General features: G+C 52.1%; 1 protein-coding gene and 1 long non-coding RNA gene across 4 annotated transcripts in view; one reads left to right on the top strand and one right to left on the bottom strand.

The window, feature by feature from the left end:
* Nucleotides 1–16,734, top strand: part of NPLOC4 (NPL4 homolog, ubiquitin recognition factor) — a 59,671-nt gene that overhangs the window by 29,520 nt on the left and 13,417 nt on the right. For all 3 annotated transcript variants that reach the window (XM_034641707.1, XM_034641708.1, XM_034641706.1), the window contains one exon: nucleotides 2,085–2,245. In XM_034641707.1, coding sequence (XP_034497598.1) covers nucleotides 2,085–2,245 — 161 coding nt within the window. The remainder of the gene's footprint in view (nucleotides 1–2,084; nucleotides 2,246–16,734) is intronic.
* On the bottom strand, nucleotides 12,467–16,400 carry LOC117795768. Its single transcript, XR_004619909.1, has 4 exons — nucleotides 16,225–16,400; nucleotides 15,111–15,164; nucleotides 14,821–14,984; nucleotides 12,467–12,543 (listed from the first exon to the last, which is right to left on the bottom strand). It is a non-coding gene; the product is annotated as an uncharacterized LOC117795768 (long non-coding RNA).

The following is a 16,734-nucleotide window of genomic DNA, read 5'->3' as shown; positions in this document are numbered from 1 at the left end:
TCTTCTGCCACAGGCCCTTTCCTCCATGTGCAAGTTTCCTTGGCAGATTGACTTGAGAAGGGAACGATCCTATCATTAGGTTGTCCCACCGCCTCTACAGCCCAGCCAGTATAGGGTTTCCGGAAAGGATAAACCCATCAGGGCTTGGTGTCTTCCTCCTCGACATGGAAGAGGGGAGTTGGCAGTCCTCTCATTGAATCTATCTTTGGTAAAACTATCCATTTGGATTAATTTTGCTTTTTTTTTTTTTTTAATTTAGGGGTGCCTGGATGGCTCGGTCGTTAAATGTCTGCCTTCAGCTCGGTTATGATCCCAGGGCTCTGGGATCGAGCCCCACGTTGGGCTCCCTACTCAGCAGGAAGCCTGTTTCTCCTTCTCCCTCTTCCACTCCCCCTGCTTGTGTTCTCTCTCTTGCTGTCTCTCTGTCAAATAAGTAAAATCTTTAAATTTTTTTTTTTTATTTGAGAGAGCTAGAGACCATGTGTGGGGAGGGGCAGAGGGAGACAGAAAGAGAGAAACTCTAGCAGATTCCTTGCTGAGCTCGGAGTCTGACTGAGGGCTAGATCTCATGACCCTGAGATCATGACCTGAGCTGAAACCAAGAATCGGACACTTAATTGACTGCACCACCTGAGGACCCCTGGATGTGTCTTTTTTTTTTTTGTCTTAACAGCCTTCAGTTTTACAACTAATGCTTTCTCTTTTTCTGTTTCTCAAAGTCCAGATTTTTTTCTCCTATGGCCCGTCACACTTGAATGCTTAGGCTAGAAGCCAGTGCAGGTTTACGATACCTGGAGTCAAACGAGAGCCAGAGGCACTCGCGGAGGGTGGGCGGCCCCACCACACTCCTTCCCCACCTTGCCCGCTGCTCCTTCTAATCCAGCGCACTCATCTGTGGTACGATGATGGCACTCCTAACCCCGAGCACACCAGAGGGTGAAGCTGCCTCGATGTTAGGGAGTGGTCATGGCCAGCTCTCCTCAGCGTGTGAGTGAGGGCCAGAGAGATGCTAGGCTTGGTTGTTGAGTGGGCCTCCGGAGCCCGTCTGACTGTGCTTTTGGAAGCCGGCTACTGTTGGCCTCTGGTGCGTGAAGCCGAGCAGACGGCAGGCCCCTGGCTTGTCCCCTCTTAGGCTGTTCTGCAACCCCCCTTCACATTCTCTGACTGGCCACCAGGTCTGGTTTCTGGTAAATGTTGGAAAGACAGATGGAAAAAATTTCTATTCCCTAATCAGTAAATTATTTTGTTTTTGTCAAAGTAACTAAAACAGAGATGTTGAGGGCTTTAATTCTCCAAAGCTGGAAACGATAGCAGACATTAGTGTTGTCAGAGCCTGACCGGATGGCGCAAGTGCACGTGTGTGTGGCGGTGCAAGTCAGCACCCTCTGGTCGTCCCTCCTCCAAAGGCTCGGCCTGCCTTCGACAGGGGGCCCGTCCTTCTCTTCAGGATCTCGTCTCAGCCGGTCCCTGCTCCGTTTAACTCACTGAGTGCTTCCCTCTCAGCGGCTTTTGCACTAACTGTGTCCCTAATTGTATGTCACACTGGACGGTTGATGGCGTGACGACAGAGAGGTTAGGGGTGAAAGGCACGCAGGCCGTGCATAGCACAGTGAGCACGGCGGCCCCGGCTCTGCCGCACTGTCCGCACCTCCCGAGTGTGGTGCTGGAAGACCGTGTGGCGGCTCTGTGGGCATCTGCAGGGTAGAGACCCCGGTGCAAACTGGCCTTGTTTCACCTTTTGTCCCGCCCATCTCCATCCCCCTGCTCTGTCCACTCGGGAACGAAAGTCTGCTGGGCTGTGGGGCTCTGTCTGCCGTTCACGCCCCTGACACCTGAGGACAGCACGCACAGTTAGGGCGGGTATCAGAGACCTGTTGGAGGAGCTGCGGTGGCGTCTTCCTGCCCCACGTGCACGCCACATGCTCAAGCCACTTGTCAGGTTGCTGTCAGATGCTTTTGAATTCGTACCCAAGACAGACTCTTGAGGGTTTATTTGTTCTGTGGGTCAGAAGTGACGCGTAACACATACAGACTTGGTTTGAGTCTCCTCTGGTGGATTCTCCATGAAGGTCTCTCTCTCGCAGGTGGTCCCGACAACCAGGTCCACTTTGAAGGGTACCAGGTGTCCAATCAGTGCATGGCGCTGGTCCGCGACGAGTGCCTGCTGCCCTGCAAGGACGCCCCCGAGCTCGGCTACGCCAAGGAGTCCAGCAGCGAGCAGTACGTGCCCGACGTGTTCTACAAGGTAAGAACACCACGGTGTGCAGAGATCATGGATGGAGAATGGTGTGGACGCTGGCCTGTGTCAGACCCCGTGGCCCTATCAGCGCTGGTCTTCTGGTGTGGTCCAGAGCCCGCCTTGTGGATAACGGCATTCCAGAGCACGTTCGAGGCTTCTCACCAATAGTAGAAATAACACACACGGGGTTGGGGATCTGTGACACCAGATGAAACCATCGTGACACAAGCACAATTTCCATTTCTGAACATAAGACCGGATATGTCAGAGCCTCAGCAGGAGTCATAAACGGAGCTGTGGGGTGGGTACGCGGGCTCTCCTCAGGGCATCAGACGTGAGCTAACAATTGAGACACGTCATTGTCCATTTCTAAATCTTTGTTTCTTGTGAGAGCTATAAAAGCTATTTTTATTGGAGACTGTCGTGTTTGAACGCGTGAGGAGTTAGGTGCTTCCCTCTAGGACCGGGGAGTCTGTTTTCCTCCTCAGCTTGGCAGTTGCTCCTGCTTACAGGCCAGGCACCTCCTTGGTTTCCGATTGAGCAGACTCGGGTTTCTCTCTGGCACCGTCCTGCTGCCTGGACGGTTCCTTCAGTTCTCTCTCCGGGCGCGAGGAAGCTTTTGTCTGTTGGAAGGGTATCTTGTCTTCATGTTGAAGCTGTTTTCACCACATAAAGGATTCTGGGTTAGCAGGTTGGTTCTGCTATTACTAGATTCTGGGCGTTTCCAGTGGGGAAGCCGGCTGTTACCCTCATGGGTTCTTCCACCCATAATGGGACTTGCCCTGCTGGCTGCATTTTATGTTCTCTCTCTCTTTTTTTTAGGATTTTTGTTTATCTCACAAAGAGAGACACAAGCCGGGGGGGCAAGAGGCAGAGGGAGAAGCAGGCTCCCCACTGAGCAGGGAGCCCGATGTGGGGCTCGATCCCAGGACCCCGGGATCATGACCTGAGCTGAAGGCAGACGCTTCACCGACTGAGCCACCCAGGCGCCCCTTATGTTCTGTTCTCATTACTGCTTTCTAGCAACTCGGTCTTGATGTGCTTGGGCAGTATTTCTCATGTGTCCTGCATTTAGGGTTTGTGGAGCTTCTCGGGTCTGTGAGTTGCATCATTTTTGGGCCATCGTATTCATTTTGTGTTGCTGTTGTCACAAGTGGCTGTAGGTGTGGTGGCCGTAAGACCACACACGTGTGTTTGCTCACGGCCCCGCGCTTGGGCCCTGGGCTGCACTCAGCCTCAGTGGTGTTGGTTCGGCTCTGGTTTCATTACCTGCAGCGTGAGGTGTTGGCAGCCCGAGCGCCTGGGCGTCCAGCCCTGCAGCACTTCACAGCGCGGCAGCCTGCTGCTTCTCCCTGGCGGCCCGCACGAGCATGTTCCTCTGACTGCCTCTGCCCGTGCGCGCCCTGACAGGCTCTCGTTGTTCCTTCTGGCCCACCTAGCCGCTCCAAGGTCCTCTCCTGACTTTAAAGTCGGTGGATTAGTGACCTTAATCACACCTGCAAAATCCCCTTTGGCATGTGGGCATGAGTTCTCGTCTTATTCACAGTCTTGGGGAGGAGGCCGGAGATGTTTCAGGACCATTTTTAGAATTCTGTGGGTGCCAGTCGTTCAGTATCTTTTTGGGGCTTTTTTTGGTTTTGGTGGTTTTTTTGTTGTTGTTTGTTTTGGTTCCTCCCTCTCCTTCGGGGACTATTTGGCTGCTTGAAGTCGTCCCACAGCTCACAGATGCTCTGTTCGCTTTGTTTCAGTCTGTGTGTGTGTGTGTTTTAAGATTTTATTTATTAATTTGGGAGAACAGAGATAGCAAGAGAGCGCACAAGCACGAGGAGCAGCAGAGGGAGAAGCAGACTCCCCTCTGAGCAGGGAGCCCGACGTGGGGCTCGATCCTAAGACCCTGGGATCATGACCTGAGCTGAAAGAAGATGCTTCACCGACTGAACCACCCAGGCGTCTCGTCAGTCTGTTTTCTCTCTGCTTCAGTTTGGGTCGTCTGCACTGCTGATTTTTGCAGCCTGTAGTCCTGACTTGTGTGGTGTCTGGGCTGTGGCCGCTCCTGGCTTGCAAACTGTGCGGCCCTGGGTGCCGTGGCTGTCGCCACCGCACGTTTCACCTGGTGCTCCTCTCTCTTCACTCAACTGCATGCCCATGTGCGATGCAGTTATAATGAGCATTTTAATGTTATCTACTAAATCTGTCTGTCATTTCTGGATCAGTTTTGATTGGCTGATTTTTTCCCTTCTGATTATGGGTTGTGATCCTGGTATTTTCAGACCCTGCGTCCAGCACTTGTATCATCTGTGCGTTTGCAGCCGTTGTCTGTTTTTCCTTTGTATTGTCCGTCTTTTCTTTTCAGGTGTTTGGGAAGTTTTTGTTGTGTGCTGGTCACGGTGTATTAAAACCCACAGACCCTGGGGCGCCTGGGTGGCACAGCGGTTACGCGTCTGCCTTCGGCTCAGGGCGTGATCCCGGTGTTACGGGATCGAGCCCCACATCGGGCTCCTCCACTATGAGCCTGCTTCTTCCTCTCCCACTCCCCCTGCTTGTGTTCCCTCTCTCGCCGGCTGTCTCTATCTCTGTTGAATAAATAAATAAAATCTTAAAAAAAAAAAAAAAAACCCACAGACCCTGGAGGACCTCTCCACCAGAGAGGGCTGCCCCTTCCTCTAGTGGGGAAATGGGGTGATGGGCTGTCCACTGCATGGACGCAGTACTTAGCTGGGTCACGTCTGACTCACATCTGTGTAAGAATCCATCTGCTGCTGATTCTTGCCTTTCCATAAGGTGTCGTCTTCCAGACTTTGCACTTTTGTCTCCTTGGCCCTGAAAGACTGGGAGATTTAGTTTTTGTCCTTAAGAAGTTTCCAGTTTGGCTGCTACCTCGTGCAGTTTAAGCACCCCATACACTGCAGAAATTTTGCATCATCTTGATGGAGAATGGCCGTGTGTTTGAAACCCCAGCCCTGTGTAGAGCGGGTCTCTGTCTGCAGCAGTGGCCCTCCAGCGGGGGCAGAACCAGAGCTGCCCGCCCCTCCTGCTCTCAGGAGTGGGGAGAGCTTCAGTGTCACTCAGCACTCTGTCTGAGTTTTTGCTGCTTAGCTGTGTTGTTTCCAGGCCCTTCCTGCCGGCAGTACTTTGGGCCCCAGGTGCAGGCACGCTTCAGAGATGCTGCGGGCCCAGTTCCAGTCATCGCAGTAAAGCGGATAGGGCAATAAGACGGGTCAGATGGGTGTTTTGGTTTCCCAGTGCACGAAGAAGTTAAGTGTACGGAGGATGATGTCTAAAAAACAATGTGCGTACCTTATTTTACAAATAGCTTATTGCTGAAAAATGTTAAGCGTCATCTGAGCTTTCAGCGCATCAGTCTTTTTGCCTGGATGTGGGTGGCTGCTGACTGATCAGGGTGGTGGCCACTGAAGGCTGGGGTGGCCGTGGCAAGGTCTTACTATGACAGCAGTGAAGTTCGTGGCATCGCTTGTTCCCTTCATGGCCCAGTCCCTGTAGCTTGTGTTGCTGTCTGAGAGCAGTTGACCAGCAGAGCTTTCTTTCCGAATTGGAGTCCATCCTCTCAAACTGTGTTGCTGCCCCTTGGCAAGTCTGTGTAGCATGAGAGATCCCCGTCCACGAGTCACCCCACGCATCCGACAAAGAAGGTTGAAATGACGCAAGAATTGCCAGAATGTGAGCAAATACTGTGGGAGAAATGGCTCACCACAGGGCTGCCACACACCTTCAGGCCGTGAAAACTCACGGTGCTTGTGAAGCACGGTACAAGGCCGTGAGACGAGGTGCGCCTGCTCCGTGCGATTGCAGGGGCTGCTCCCTGTGCGTCAGCGTCGAGCAGCGTGTCGGGGGCAGCCCAGCCCACCCCTCAAGCAAGGCATCGCTGCACTGCTCCCCCACAATGGCTCTGCACGTGCCAGAGGACGCCCGAGGGCAGCCTCCGGAGATGAGTCCTCTGCACCCTCGCCGCCCTTATTCCCACAGCTCTCTGAGAGCTTGTAAAATGCAGCTAGAGGGGCGCCTGAGTGGCACAGCGGTTAAGCTTCTGCCTTCGGCTCAGGGCGTGATCCCGGCGTTATGGGATCGAGCCCCACATTAGGCTCCTCCGCCTTGAGCCTGCTTCTTCCTCTCCCACTCCCCCTGCTTGTGTTCCCTCTCTTGCTGGCTGTCTCTATCTCTGTCAAATAAATAAATAAAGTCTTTAAAAAAATAAAATAAAATGCAGCTAGAGGGGCGCCCAGCTGGCTGAGTTGGTGAAGCGTCTGCCTTCGGCTCAGGTTCATGATCCCAGGGTCCTGAGATCGAATCCCACATTGGGCGCCTTGCTTAGTGGGGAGCCTGCCTCTCCCTCTGCCTGTCGCTCCCCCTGCTTGTGCTCTCTCTGTCAAATAAATAAATAAAAATACTTTTTTAAAAAAAGAGGAAATTATCAGTGCTATAGAAGCTCTAGGGAGCCCCCTCTGACAGGTTCATCATTCCTTGGTTTTTCTTACTTGTAGTGCTTGTATGTATCATCATATACCCCTTTTTATGTGTGTTTCAGTGGGATCACCATGGTAAAATTTCTTGTGTGATCGCCCCTCACTTTCCTCACGTTCCCCCATCTGCACCCGTGGCTGTGTAGAACCAGAGTGCATTTGTTTCCACCGATGAGTAAGGTGCACCCCAGCCAGCCTTGTTCTCCTTGCCAGGGCTCCGCTAGTGGTCTGCAGGGTTTAGTAGCTCAGGTCTCTGAATCCTGGTGCCCGTGTGGGAGCACCTCTGGGTCCTAGAGGCCAGGCAGGTGCCGAGGCATGGAATTGGGAGCAGGTGGGATCTGGGGTTTTCCTCTGACCAGGTGCCAGCAGTCAGGCAGTGCTGCTGTGTCTGTGCCCTCACCCTCACTGCGTGTGATCAAGTATGCCTTCTGGACATACTGTTTCAGTCAACAATGAGGCTAAATATTTTTTAAAGATTTATTTATTTATTTGAGAGAGGGAGGGAGGGAGAAAGCAGGGGGAGGGAATCCCAAAGAGACTCTGCCCTGAGTGCAGAACCTGATGCAGGGCTTGGTTCCATGACCCTGAGACTACGACCTGAGCTGAAACCAAGAGTTGGATGCTCTACCGACTGCCACCCAGGGGCCCCGAGGCTAAACATTTTTAATGATCCCAAATTTTAGTGATTATAGTTTTTGTTATTGAGAATGGTCTCTGTGGCCACTATACCTTGTCCAAGATATCTAGGCCAAAATTTGATGATATAATTTCTTTACAGTGAATTGGTGGTTTTTCTAGCAAAAAAAAAAAAAAAGATTTTATTTATTGATGAGAGACAGAGCGCGCACAAGCAGGGAGAGCAGCAGGCAGAAGGAGAAGCAGGCCCCCACCAAGCAGAGAATCTGATGTGGGACTCGATCCCAGGACCCCAGGATCACGACCTAAGCTGAAGGGAGACGCCCAACTGACTGAGCCCACCTAGGCGTCCCTCCATCAATTTTTTAAGATTTTATTTATTGGGGCGCCTGGGTGGCACAGCGGTTAAGCGTCTGCCTTCGGCTCAGGGCGTGATCCCGGCGTTATGGGATCGAGCCCCACATCAGGCTCTCCTCTATGAGCCTGCTTCTTCCTCTCCCACTCCCTCTGCTTGTGTTCCCTCTCTCGCTCCCTCTGCTTGTGTTCCCTCTCTCGCTGGCTGTCTCTATCTGTGTCGAATAAATAAATAAAATCTTAAAAAAAAAAAGATGATTTTATTTATTTATTCATTTGAGAGAGAGAGAGCAGGAGGAGGGGCAGAGGGAGAGAGAGAATCTCAAGCAGACTCCCTGCTGAGTGGGGAGCTCAATGCCGGGCTCCATCCCAGCACCCCAAGACCATGACTTGAATCAAAGTCAACCGCCCAGCTGACTGAGGCACCCAGGGGCCCCTCAAGTTAAATGTTTCTGTGGCTTTTCTGAGATAGAACTCACATGCAGTACAGGTCACGCATTGAAAGTGCAGAATTCGGTGGGTTTTAGCATACTCACACATATTCATGTACCACCATCTGATTTGAGAACACTTCTGTCCCGTAAACAGAAGCCGCGCCGTGCCTTAGCTGCCCGTCCCCGAGCCTCCCATCCCAGAGCTCCTGGCAGTCCTTCATCCACTTTGTCTGTGTGTCTGCCCGACAGAATCACACCGTGTGGGATCTCTCGTGATGGGCTTGCTTCACCACTTTCCTAACATCCTCAGGTCCAGCTGTGTCTGTAGCGTGTAGTCCTCAGTGTTTGTCTTGCTGGATCTCATTCAGTGCCGAGTGGTGGGGCGGGGGGGGGGGGGGCGCGCCCAGATGCTGAGGAGCTTTGGGCCTGGTCCTGAAGAGGGACTTTTGAAGCTGGGGACGACCTCCCTTGTAATAAAGAATTCACTTCCTCACCCATCAGGGAAAAGCAGAGGCTGAGTTGCTGCATGGAATTGCATCGTCTCTGTTGGCGGGTCTGTGCTACTGGCTGACGGGCAGGGGACTCCTGGGTGACGGGAAGGGACGGGGCAGTGAGCGTTGGCCCACTCAGCAGCACCTGTGTTCTGGCTTCTAGCCCCTCCTTGGCTCTCTTCTGCCTCTGAGGCAGCACAGCTGCTGCAGCTGAACGGGCTGCGGGGTCAGCGGGAGCACTGGGGCGGCACTCTGGAACCCTGGCTGGAAACGCGGGGCCGGCCAGCAGAGGGGTGGGTCCCAAGGCACGAGGTGTGCTCTCCCTGTCGGCCGCTCTCTGAAATGCCTGTGCGGCGCAGGACGGCGGCTCTGTTGCACCTGCTCCTTCCAGACTGGTGCGGCTGAGGGACCGGCTGAGGGACCGCCCACGGGGACGCCTGTCAGGTCCGGGGGCGGTAATGGAGCTAGTGCTGAGGGGCGCTCCTTATCAGTGTTCCGAGAAAGCGGTTCTTTCCTCTCCTCTCCTTCACCCCCCGTGGTGTTTAATAAAACAACTAGGCTTGAAAGCACAGACCTTGCTCTTTGCTCCTGTTTGTGGACCAGGTACTTGGTACCAAACATTATTAAATGTCACGTCAAACCACTCCCTACTGGGAGCCAGTATGAGAAATAGCATTAGTTACCGCCCCCAAAGTTCGCATCTTAAAAAGATGCATTTGTGATGTGATGTTTTGTAATGCAGAATCAGTGTTTTGACTCATTTTTAGGACGTGAGGGTGCCGTGCTGAGCATTTGGACAGGAATTTCATTTAAGCCTTTTTAGGAAAGTTATGGGTCTGTGGATGACAGCAGAACCTGGTGTCCTCACTAAAGAGCTCAGTGTGTCTTACATCTGAGGTTCTTCACCCAGGCTCTCCAGCGCCTTCAGCGATGGCGTGGGCCCCTGGCCCCACCCAGCACACGCTCAGGAAACCCTTTTGTGCATAAGATGAAGGAATGTTCCCTGTAGCATAATCAGACTGCCATCTGTTTCTTTTCAGAGTTTTTAAAATTAAATATGAAATAGATAGGAAAGATTATTTATAAAATGTGTTAAAGAAATAAAACGTCACTTAATACCAAGTTTCCAACGTGGAGTTTAAGGACCAGAACATCCCTGGGACGCTCCTGTGCTTCCACCTGCTCTTTCTCCAGAGGTGACCCCGTGCAGTGTTGAGCTCCAGCTTCCTGCTTCTGTCCCTGCTTGTACCTCCTGTGTTTGTTTCCTTAAACCAGGCGACTTGTGTACTACCGTGGTTGACAGAGACTTGCTGGGCCCCCCGCCAGGACGGTCCCCTGGCCGCGTGTAGCTGTCAGCCGCCACTCAGACTCCCACACGCTCTGTCGTTGCGTTGTAACTTGTACTGACCTGATGATGAGTGAGGGCAGACTCCTTTTTGTGTGTTGGCTCTTCCTGTGTCCTGGGATGTGCATGGTCAAGTCAGCTTCCTGGTGTTTTTCCTGGCTGCTTGTGTCTTTTGCCTTTGATTTGTAGGCGTTCTTTCAATGTTCCGTCTCCTCGCTTTGTCTGTCACACGTATGACAGCTCTTAGCACGTCTCCTCTTTCCCACTTGTGGTGTCTTGATGCCAAAGGTTTATGTTTCATTGTGGTCAGCTTTGTGCCTCTTCTCTGTATGGTTCAGCATGTCAGGTCATAGGATAGTCTGTCATCTCGTATGAGGTTTATGATTTTGTCTTGCACATTTGGGTTCTTAGCCTGCCTGGAATTGTTTTCAGTGTATGGAGTGACCAGACACCCAACTGCTTTCTTTCTTTTTTTTTTTTTTTAAGATTTATTTATTTGACAGAGATAGAGACAGCCAGTGAGAGAGGGAACACAAGCAGGGAGTGGGAGAGGAAGAAGCAGGCTCACAGCGGAGGAGCCTGATGTGGGGCTCGATCCCACAACGCCGGGATCACGCCCTGAGCCGAAGGCAGACGCGTAACCGCTGTGCCACCCAGGCGCCCCCCAGCTGCTTTCTTATATTTCTTTTTTTAATCTCGTGGATAATCAACTGTCTTAGCACCATTTATTGAAAAAAAGCCTCTTCTTTGACCCTGTTGAGCTGTGGGGCTTCTGCCATCTGCTTCCCCTCACCCAGGATGTGTCTCTTTGCTCCTCTCTGCCCCGTCGGCCAGTTGTCCTGAACCAGCGCCAACACCATGCGCTCGCCATCACTCTGACCATACAGTTACCCTCGGTACCTGATCTTCCCCCGACCCTTTACTCATCCACAGAAGATTGAGAACTAGCTCGCGAGTTGCACCAAAACAAACAAGTCTTATCAGGATTTCTTCACCCCCTTTTCTGTGCTGAGTTCCCCTGCGAATGTCGGGGGTGCTGCACCTGTCCCATGTTCCCCAGTGTGTCTCAGGGAGTTAGGGTCATTTGCATAGAGGTCCTGCCTGTCATCTGTTAGATTGTTCCTGGGTACTTTATAGTTTCTACATACTATAAATTGTGTCTTTTTAAAATTACATTTTTAAACTGTTGTTTGAAACCTGTAAACGTTTGGCAACTTTGCTATCTGCTATTGGTTCCCCAAATTTACATGTACATTCTTCTGGGTTTCCTTCTTTCCTTCCTTCCTTCCTTCCTTCCTTCCTTCCTTCCTTCCTTCCTTCCTCTCTTTCTTTCTCTCTCCCTCTCTCTCTCTTTCTTTCCTTTCTTTTTTTAAAGATTTCATTTATTCATGTGAGAGAGAGAGGGAGAGAGCACAAGCAGGGGGAGCAGCACGCAGAGGGAGAAGCAGGCTGCCCGCTGAGCAGGGAGCCGGATGTGGGACTCGATCCCAGGACCCCGAGATCATGACCCGAGCTGAAGGCAGGCCTTTAACCAACTGAGCCACCCAGGCACCCCTATTCTTCTGGGTTTTCTGCACAGATGCGCGTATTGTCCAGGAATGGCAATTGTCCCTCCCTTCCCGTTCATTTCAGCTCCTGCTGGTAGGGCTTCCAGAACAATGTGCAGTGACCAGCGCTGTTGTCTTATTTTTAACTGTAAAGGAAGTGCTTTCAGGATTTCGTCGTTAACTATGAGTTTGCTGTGGGTTTGTTTGGTAATACCCTTCATTAGGTTGGAAATTTGCATTTTACTTCCATGTCTTGTAAATTTCTTGCTCTTAAGAAGCGGGCTTCAGGGGCGCCTGGGTGGCACAGCGGTTAAGCGTCTGCCTTCGGCTCAGGGCGTGATCCCCGCGTTGTGGGATCGAGCCCCACATCAGGCTCCTCTGCTGTGAGCCTGCTTCTTCCTCTCCCACTCCCCCTGCTTGTGTTCCCTCTCTCGCTGGCTGTCTCTATCTCTGTCAAATAAATAAATAAAATCTTTTAAAAAATAAATAAAATTCAGAATTCAGCGGGCTTCAAGATTATATTTATTTATTTGAGAGGGAGAGAGCATGGGCGGGGGGAGGGGCAGAGAGTGAGGGGGACAGAGAGAATCTCAAGCAAACTTCCCACTGAGCAGGGAGCCTGACGCAGGACTCGATCCCAGGACCCTGAGATCACGACCTGAGCCAAAGTCCAACACTTAGCCAGCTGACGCCCCCAAGCTCCCCAGGAAGTGAGCTCCCCTTGTCCCAGAGCTTGTGTTGTCGCTTCAGGCATGCTGTGGTTTTCTTGGCCTGCTTACTCGCCTGTTGGTGAAAGCAGCCTGGCAGTGCTTCCCACAAGTTTTTATACCCTTGTAGGACTTGAGGCACTCATTTCTCATATGTTTTAGGAAAATCAGTTTGAACGAAGAGACCTCTAAAGGCAAACATGGAAGTAATCCTCTTGGTCCTCCTGTGGGCTGTGGCTGTGGCTGGGTTGAGAGTCAGCCTTGCGAATGGCACATGCACCGAGTTTCATCTAAGGCTACTCGTCATGTTGTCTGTGATAACAAAAATGGGAAGCAATCTAAAAGTCCAATAATGGGGCATTAAACTAGAATGTATCTCTGGGGTAGAATATTATGTGGCCACTGAAGTCGTGTGCTTGAGAATTATTTAAAGGTCTGGGATACAAAGATACAGACGTAGTGATCTGAAGGGCTACCTGCCCCCCAGTGTTCATAGCAGTGATGTGCACAATAGCCGAACTGTGGAAAGAGCCCGGATGTCCACCGAGAGATGAATGGATAAAGAAGAGTTGTGGTCTGTATACACAATGGAATAGTACTCAGCCATCAAAACACATGAAATCTTGCCATTTGCAACGGCGTGGGTGGAACTAGATGGTAGTATGCTAAGTGAAATAAGTCAGAAAGACAGTTGTCATATGATCTCACTCGTGTGGAATTTAAGAAACAAGAAAGAAGATCATAGGGGGAGAGAGGGAAAAATAAAACAATACAAAATCAGAGAGGGAGACAAACCCTAAGAGACTCTTCATCATAGGAAACAAACTGAGGGTTGCTGGAGGGGGTGGGAGATGGGGCAACTGAGTGACGGGGTTAAGGAGGGCGTGTGATGGAATGAGCACTGGGTGTTGTATATGACCGATGACCTCTGCCTCTGACACCAATAATACACTATATGTTAACTAATTGAATTTAAGTTTAAATAAAAAAAAGGTCTGGAATAAAACTCAAAAACTCACAATGTAAAACCATACATATACCTGCATATGCAGTGTAGAGATAGGTGTGTGGGTGCTTACGCGCACATTCTTATGTGCGTGTGTACAGAGGACAGGCCTGGAGAGCTTGGGGGTCCTTGGGAGGGTGGTCGGTGCTTGTCTGCAGCTCTGATGTGTATGTTCTGGTGGGTACTGTGCAGCCAGCGAAGAACGGCTGCGGGGAGGAGGGGAGCAGTGTAACCTAGAAACACCGTGACGCTGGAGGACGGGACTGGAGTACTGCAGTGACATCCAGGGCCTGTTGTTTGTAAAAGTAGGTGCTTTTCTTGAGTCACCGCTTGGCGTGTGTGTCCTGGGGGCATGCAGGGTGAAGGCGAGTGGTCTTTTCCTTTCTGTCTCTCTGTGCTGCTTTGCTCTACACATGGGTTCTGTTTATAATTGAAAGGAAGAGTTTTCTGTGTTCGTGGTCACACACTTGATCCCTGCAGAAAGACACGAGGAGGGGTGCCTGGGTGGCACAGCGGTTAAGCGTCTGTCTTCGGCTCAGGGCGTGATCCCGGCGTTATGGGATCGAGCCCCACGTCAGGCTCCTCCGCTATGAGCCTGCTTCTTCCTTTCCCACTCCCCCTGCTTGTGTTCCCTCTCTCGCTGGCTGTCTCTGTCTCTGTCGAATAAATAAATAAAAATCTTTAAAAAAAAAAAAAAAAAAGACACGAGGAAGGCCTGGTGAGCAGTAACCACTGTTTGCATCTGGCTTCCTTCTTTCTTTCTTTCCTGTTGTTTTAGATCGGTTGTTTACATGGTGATTGTAGGGTAAAGGAGTGCGTTATTGAACGTAGTTACCAAGTGGTAGCTACTTCGCTTGTTCCTGGATATCGTTCGGACTCCTGGTGTGCGTTGGTGCTCCCCGTGGTCGGGGTGGGTGAGCGTGCCGCCCGGGAGAGTGAGGTGTACCTGGAGGTGGGTCTGCAGGTGTGCTGTGTGTATGGTGTTCGGGGCTGTTGCCTGGATGCGATCGTCAGGGCGTAGAGCTGGAGATGAGCACCCAGGGCCAAAAGAGCCCTGGGCCTTCAGCACGGACAGGGCCGCAGCAGAGACCGAGTGTGTACCCCCAGGGTGCCAGGGTGCACCCGGAAGCCAAGCAGAGGAGGAGTTTCCTTGTCACATGGTGCCGACAAGTCCAGAGTGGGGGTGCTGTCACCCCATGTGACTGTCAGGGCCCTGAGCAGCCAATGTAGAGAAGGTAGGGCTGGTTAGCATGGGTTTGAAGAAGAGACTGGGGAAGAACCGAGTCTGCGGGGAAGGCAGGTGGGGCAGTGGATGGTGCTGGTGTGGGAAGCAGGATCAAGACACTTTCCTGTTTGGGTTTTTTTTTAAACAGAGAAATAATCCGCATGTGTATGCTATTGGCGTTGGTCCTGTGGCAAGGGGTGACTGGTGGTGGGAGAGGACCTGATGTGGGGTAGGGGCTCTGGGGCATTCAGAGATAGGAAGGGACCAGGAGGGGGTGGACATGGGCCCCGAGCTCCTCAGCTGGCGGGCAGCTGGTGGAGGGCTGGGACTGGGAGTCTTGGAGGGGAGGTTTGCTCACGGGAAGTCCGTCATCAGCTGAGAGCGAGGCAACGAGCTGGTGGAGCTGCTGGGAGCTTGGAAGTGAGCATCTCGACAGCGGGTGAAGGGACGGCCGGGGATGGGCAGCAGGACCTCGAGGGGCTCATGTCACAGTTCAGTTTCACTTGAATCAGGAATGCAGGTCTGTTAACATATGGGACATTTTACTAATATGAAATCAAATGTTTCTTTATTGTGGAAAACTGAATTTTTGGTTATAGGAAAATAGGCACCCCAACACCATTCCTCGCCTGCCCTTCCTTCACTCACTGTGCACACGTGGATGCAGGTGAGCTTATAATGGCATCATCTGTGGGTCCGGACCTAGAGAGTATGCCAGATGTCACACCTGGTTCTTGGGACAACAGTGGTGGGCAGGTCACATTGGTGTCTTCCTTATAGGCTGTCTGTGGGGCAACTGGGGAGGGTGTCCCAGTGCGCTGTGGCAAGGTGCTGCAGAACCTCGAGAGTGAGAGCCAGGTGGGGAGGAGCCCATCTAGGGCCCACACGTCCGGAGGGCACAGTGTATCTGGGAGCCAAGGCTCTGTGGTAGCTTCAGTGTGCTAAGATGGTGAGGTGGGTGGTGGGAAAACATGGACAGAGACGTGGAGGGTGGTTCTGGGACATTCCTGCTGGATGGGACGTGGAGGCAGGAGGATTTGCAGCATGCAACACAAGCTTCACGTGCCAGTGGCTGGGCTGGGAGAGGGTGGCAGGAGGCACATGTGAGGTAGGCCTGCAATCAGTATGAGACATAGTAGGAGGGGGCTGGAAAGCAGGTTGCGGATCATTCTGGGGCACAGAGTTAGGGAACCCAGTGGGAAGGCTGGTGCTGTAGTGCAGGGGCATGTGTCCACTTCTGTGGCCTTTGGGCTGAGAGCCCTGGAAGCCTCCAGGATGGCAGGGAGGAACCCAGGCTGGAGCCAGGTCTCTGGCTGGGATGAGCGGGCAGGAGCTGGAGTCAGAAACTACAATGAGTAGCACACTGAGAGCCGGGGGCCAGTGTTTGGTGTTTGAGGTCTGGCCTAGCGGGACGGGAACAAAGCCAAGCAAGCCGTTTTTGGCATTACCTACATTGGAAGCCCTGGAGGAGGTGAGAAGATGGAGGTGGTGGGGCAGGAGGGTTGTGGGGAGGAAGGCACGTAGGCGGGGCTGGGGGCGTCCCTCCTTTAAGGAGCTGTCTGTTGAGGGACCCGGGCTTGGCCTAGTGCCTGGCACTTTCCGCAGTGCTTCATGGGGTACCCCATACCTTGCTCTTGGTGTGTGCTCTGCATTACTCGTCGAAGGAGAGCTGTATTTCAGGGCATGATGCGTTCTCCGAAATCTCCAAGAAGGTGGCACAGTTCCTGTGCGCAGGCTGGGCTGCAGACCACCCTGCCCTTACCTGTGCGTAGGCGCGGCGGTGCTCCCAGGACCCTGCTCTGCACCTGCGTCCTCCCAGAGTCTCCTGTGTCCTTCGTGAGTTGCTTTGGCGGGGGCCGCACGTAGGTATTTGTAGGCGAGTCATTGTTTCTGCATCGTTTGTCGGGTCTTTGTATATTAACTCTTTGTCATATGTTCAAACACATGCCAGGCTGTCATTTTCTTTTTGTTTTTCCTACAAAGAAGCTGAAACAGTTTCTGATTTCAAAGATCCTTTTTTGGGGCACCTTGGTGGCTCAGTTGGTGAAGCATCTGCCTTTGGCTCAGGTCATGATCTCAGGGTCCCGGGATCAAGCCCCGTATTGGGCTCTCTGCTCAGGGAGGAGTCTGCTTCTCCCTCTCCCTCTGCTCCTCTCCCTGCTTGTGTGCTCTCTTTGAAATAAATAAAATCTTAAAAAAAAAAAAAAAGATCCTTTTTCACTATAATTTCTGCTTTTGTCATCACATTTAAGAAATAATTCTTTAGTCCAAA

The sequence above is a fragment of the Ailuropoda melanoleuca genome, chromosome 13, assembly GCF_002007445.2.
Source record: "Ailuropoda melanoleuca isolate Jingjing chromosome 13, ASM200744v2, whole genome shotgun sequence".
Lineage (NCBI taxonomy): Eukaryota > Metazoa > Chordata > Mammalia > Carnivora > Ursidae > Ailuropoda > Ailuropoda melanoleuca.
The sequence above is the reverse complement of the archived record's forward strand: the minus strand, read 5'-3'. Positions and strand labels throughout refer to the sequence as shown.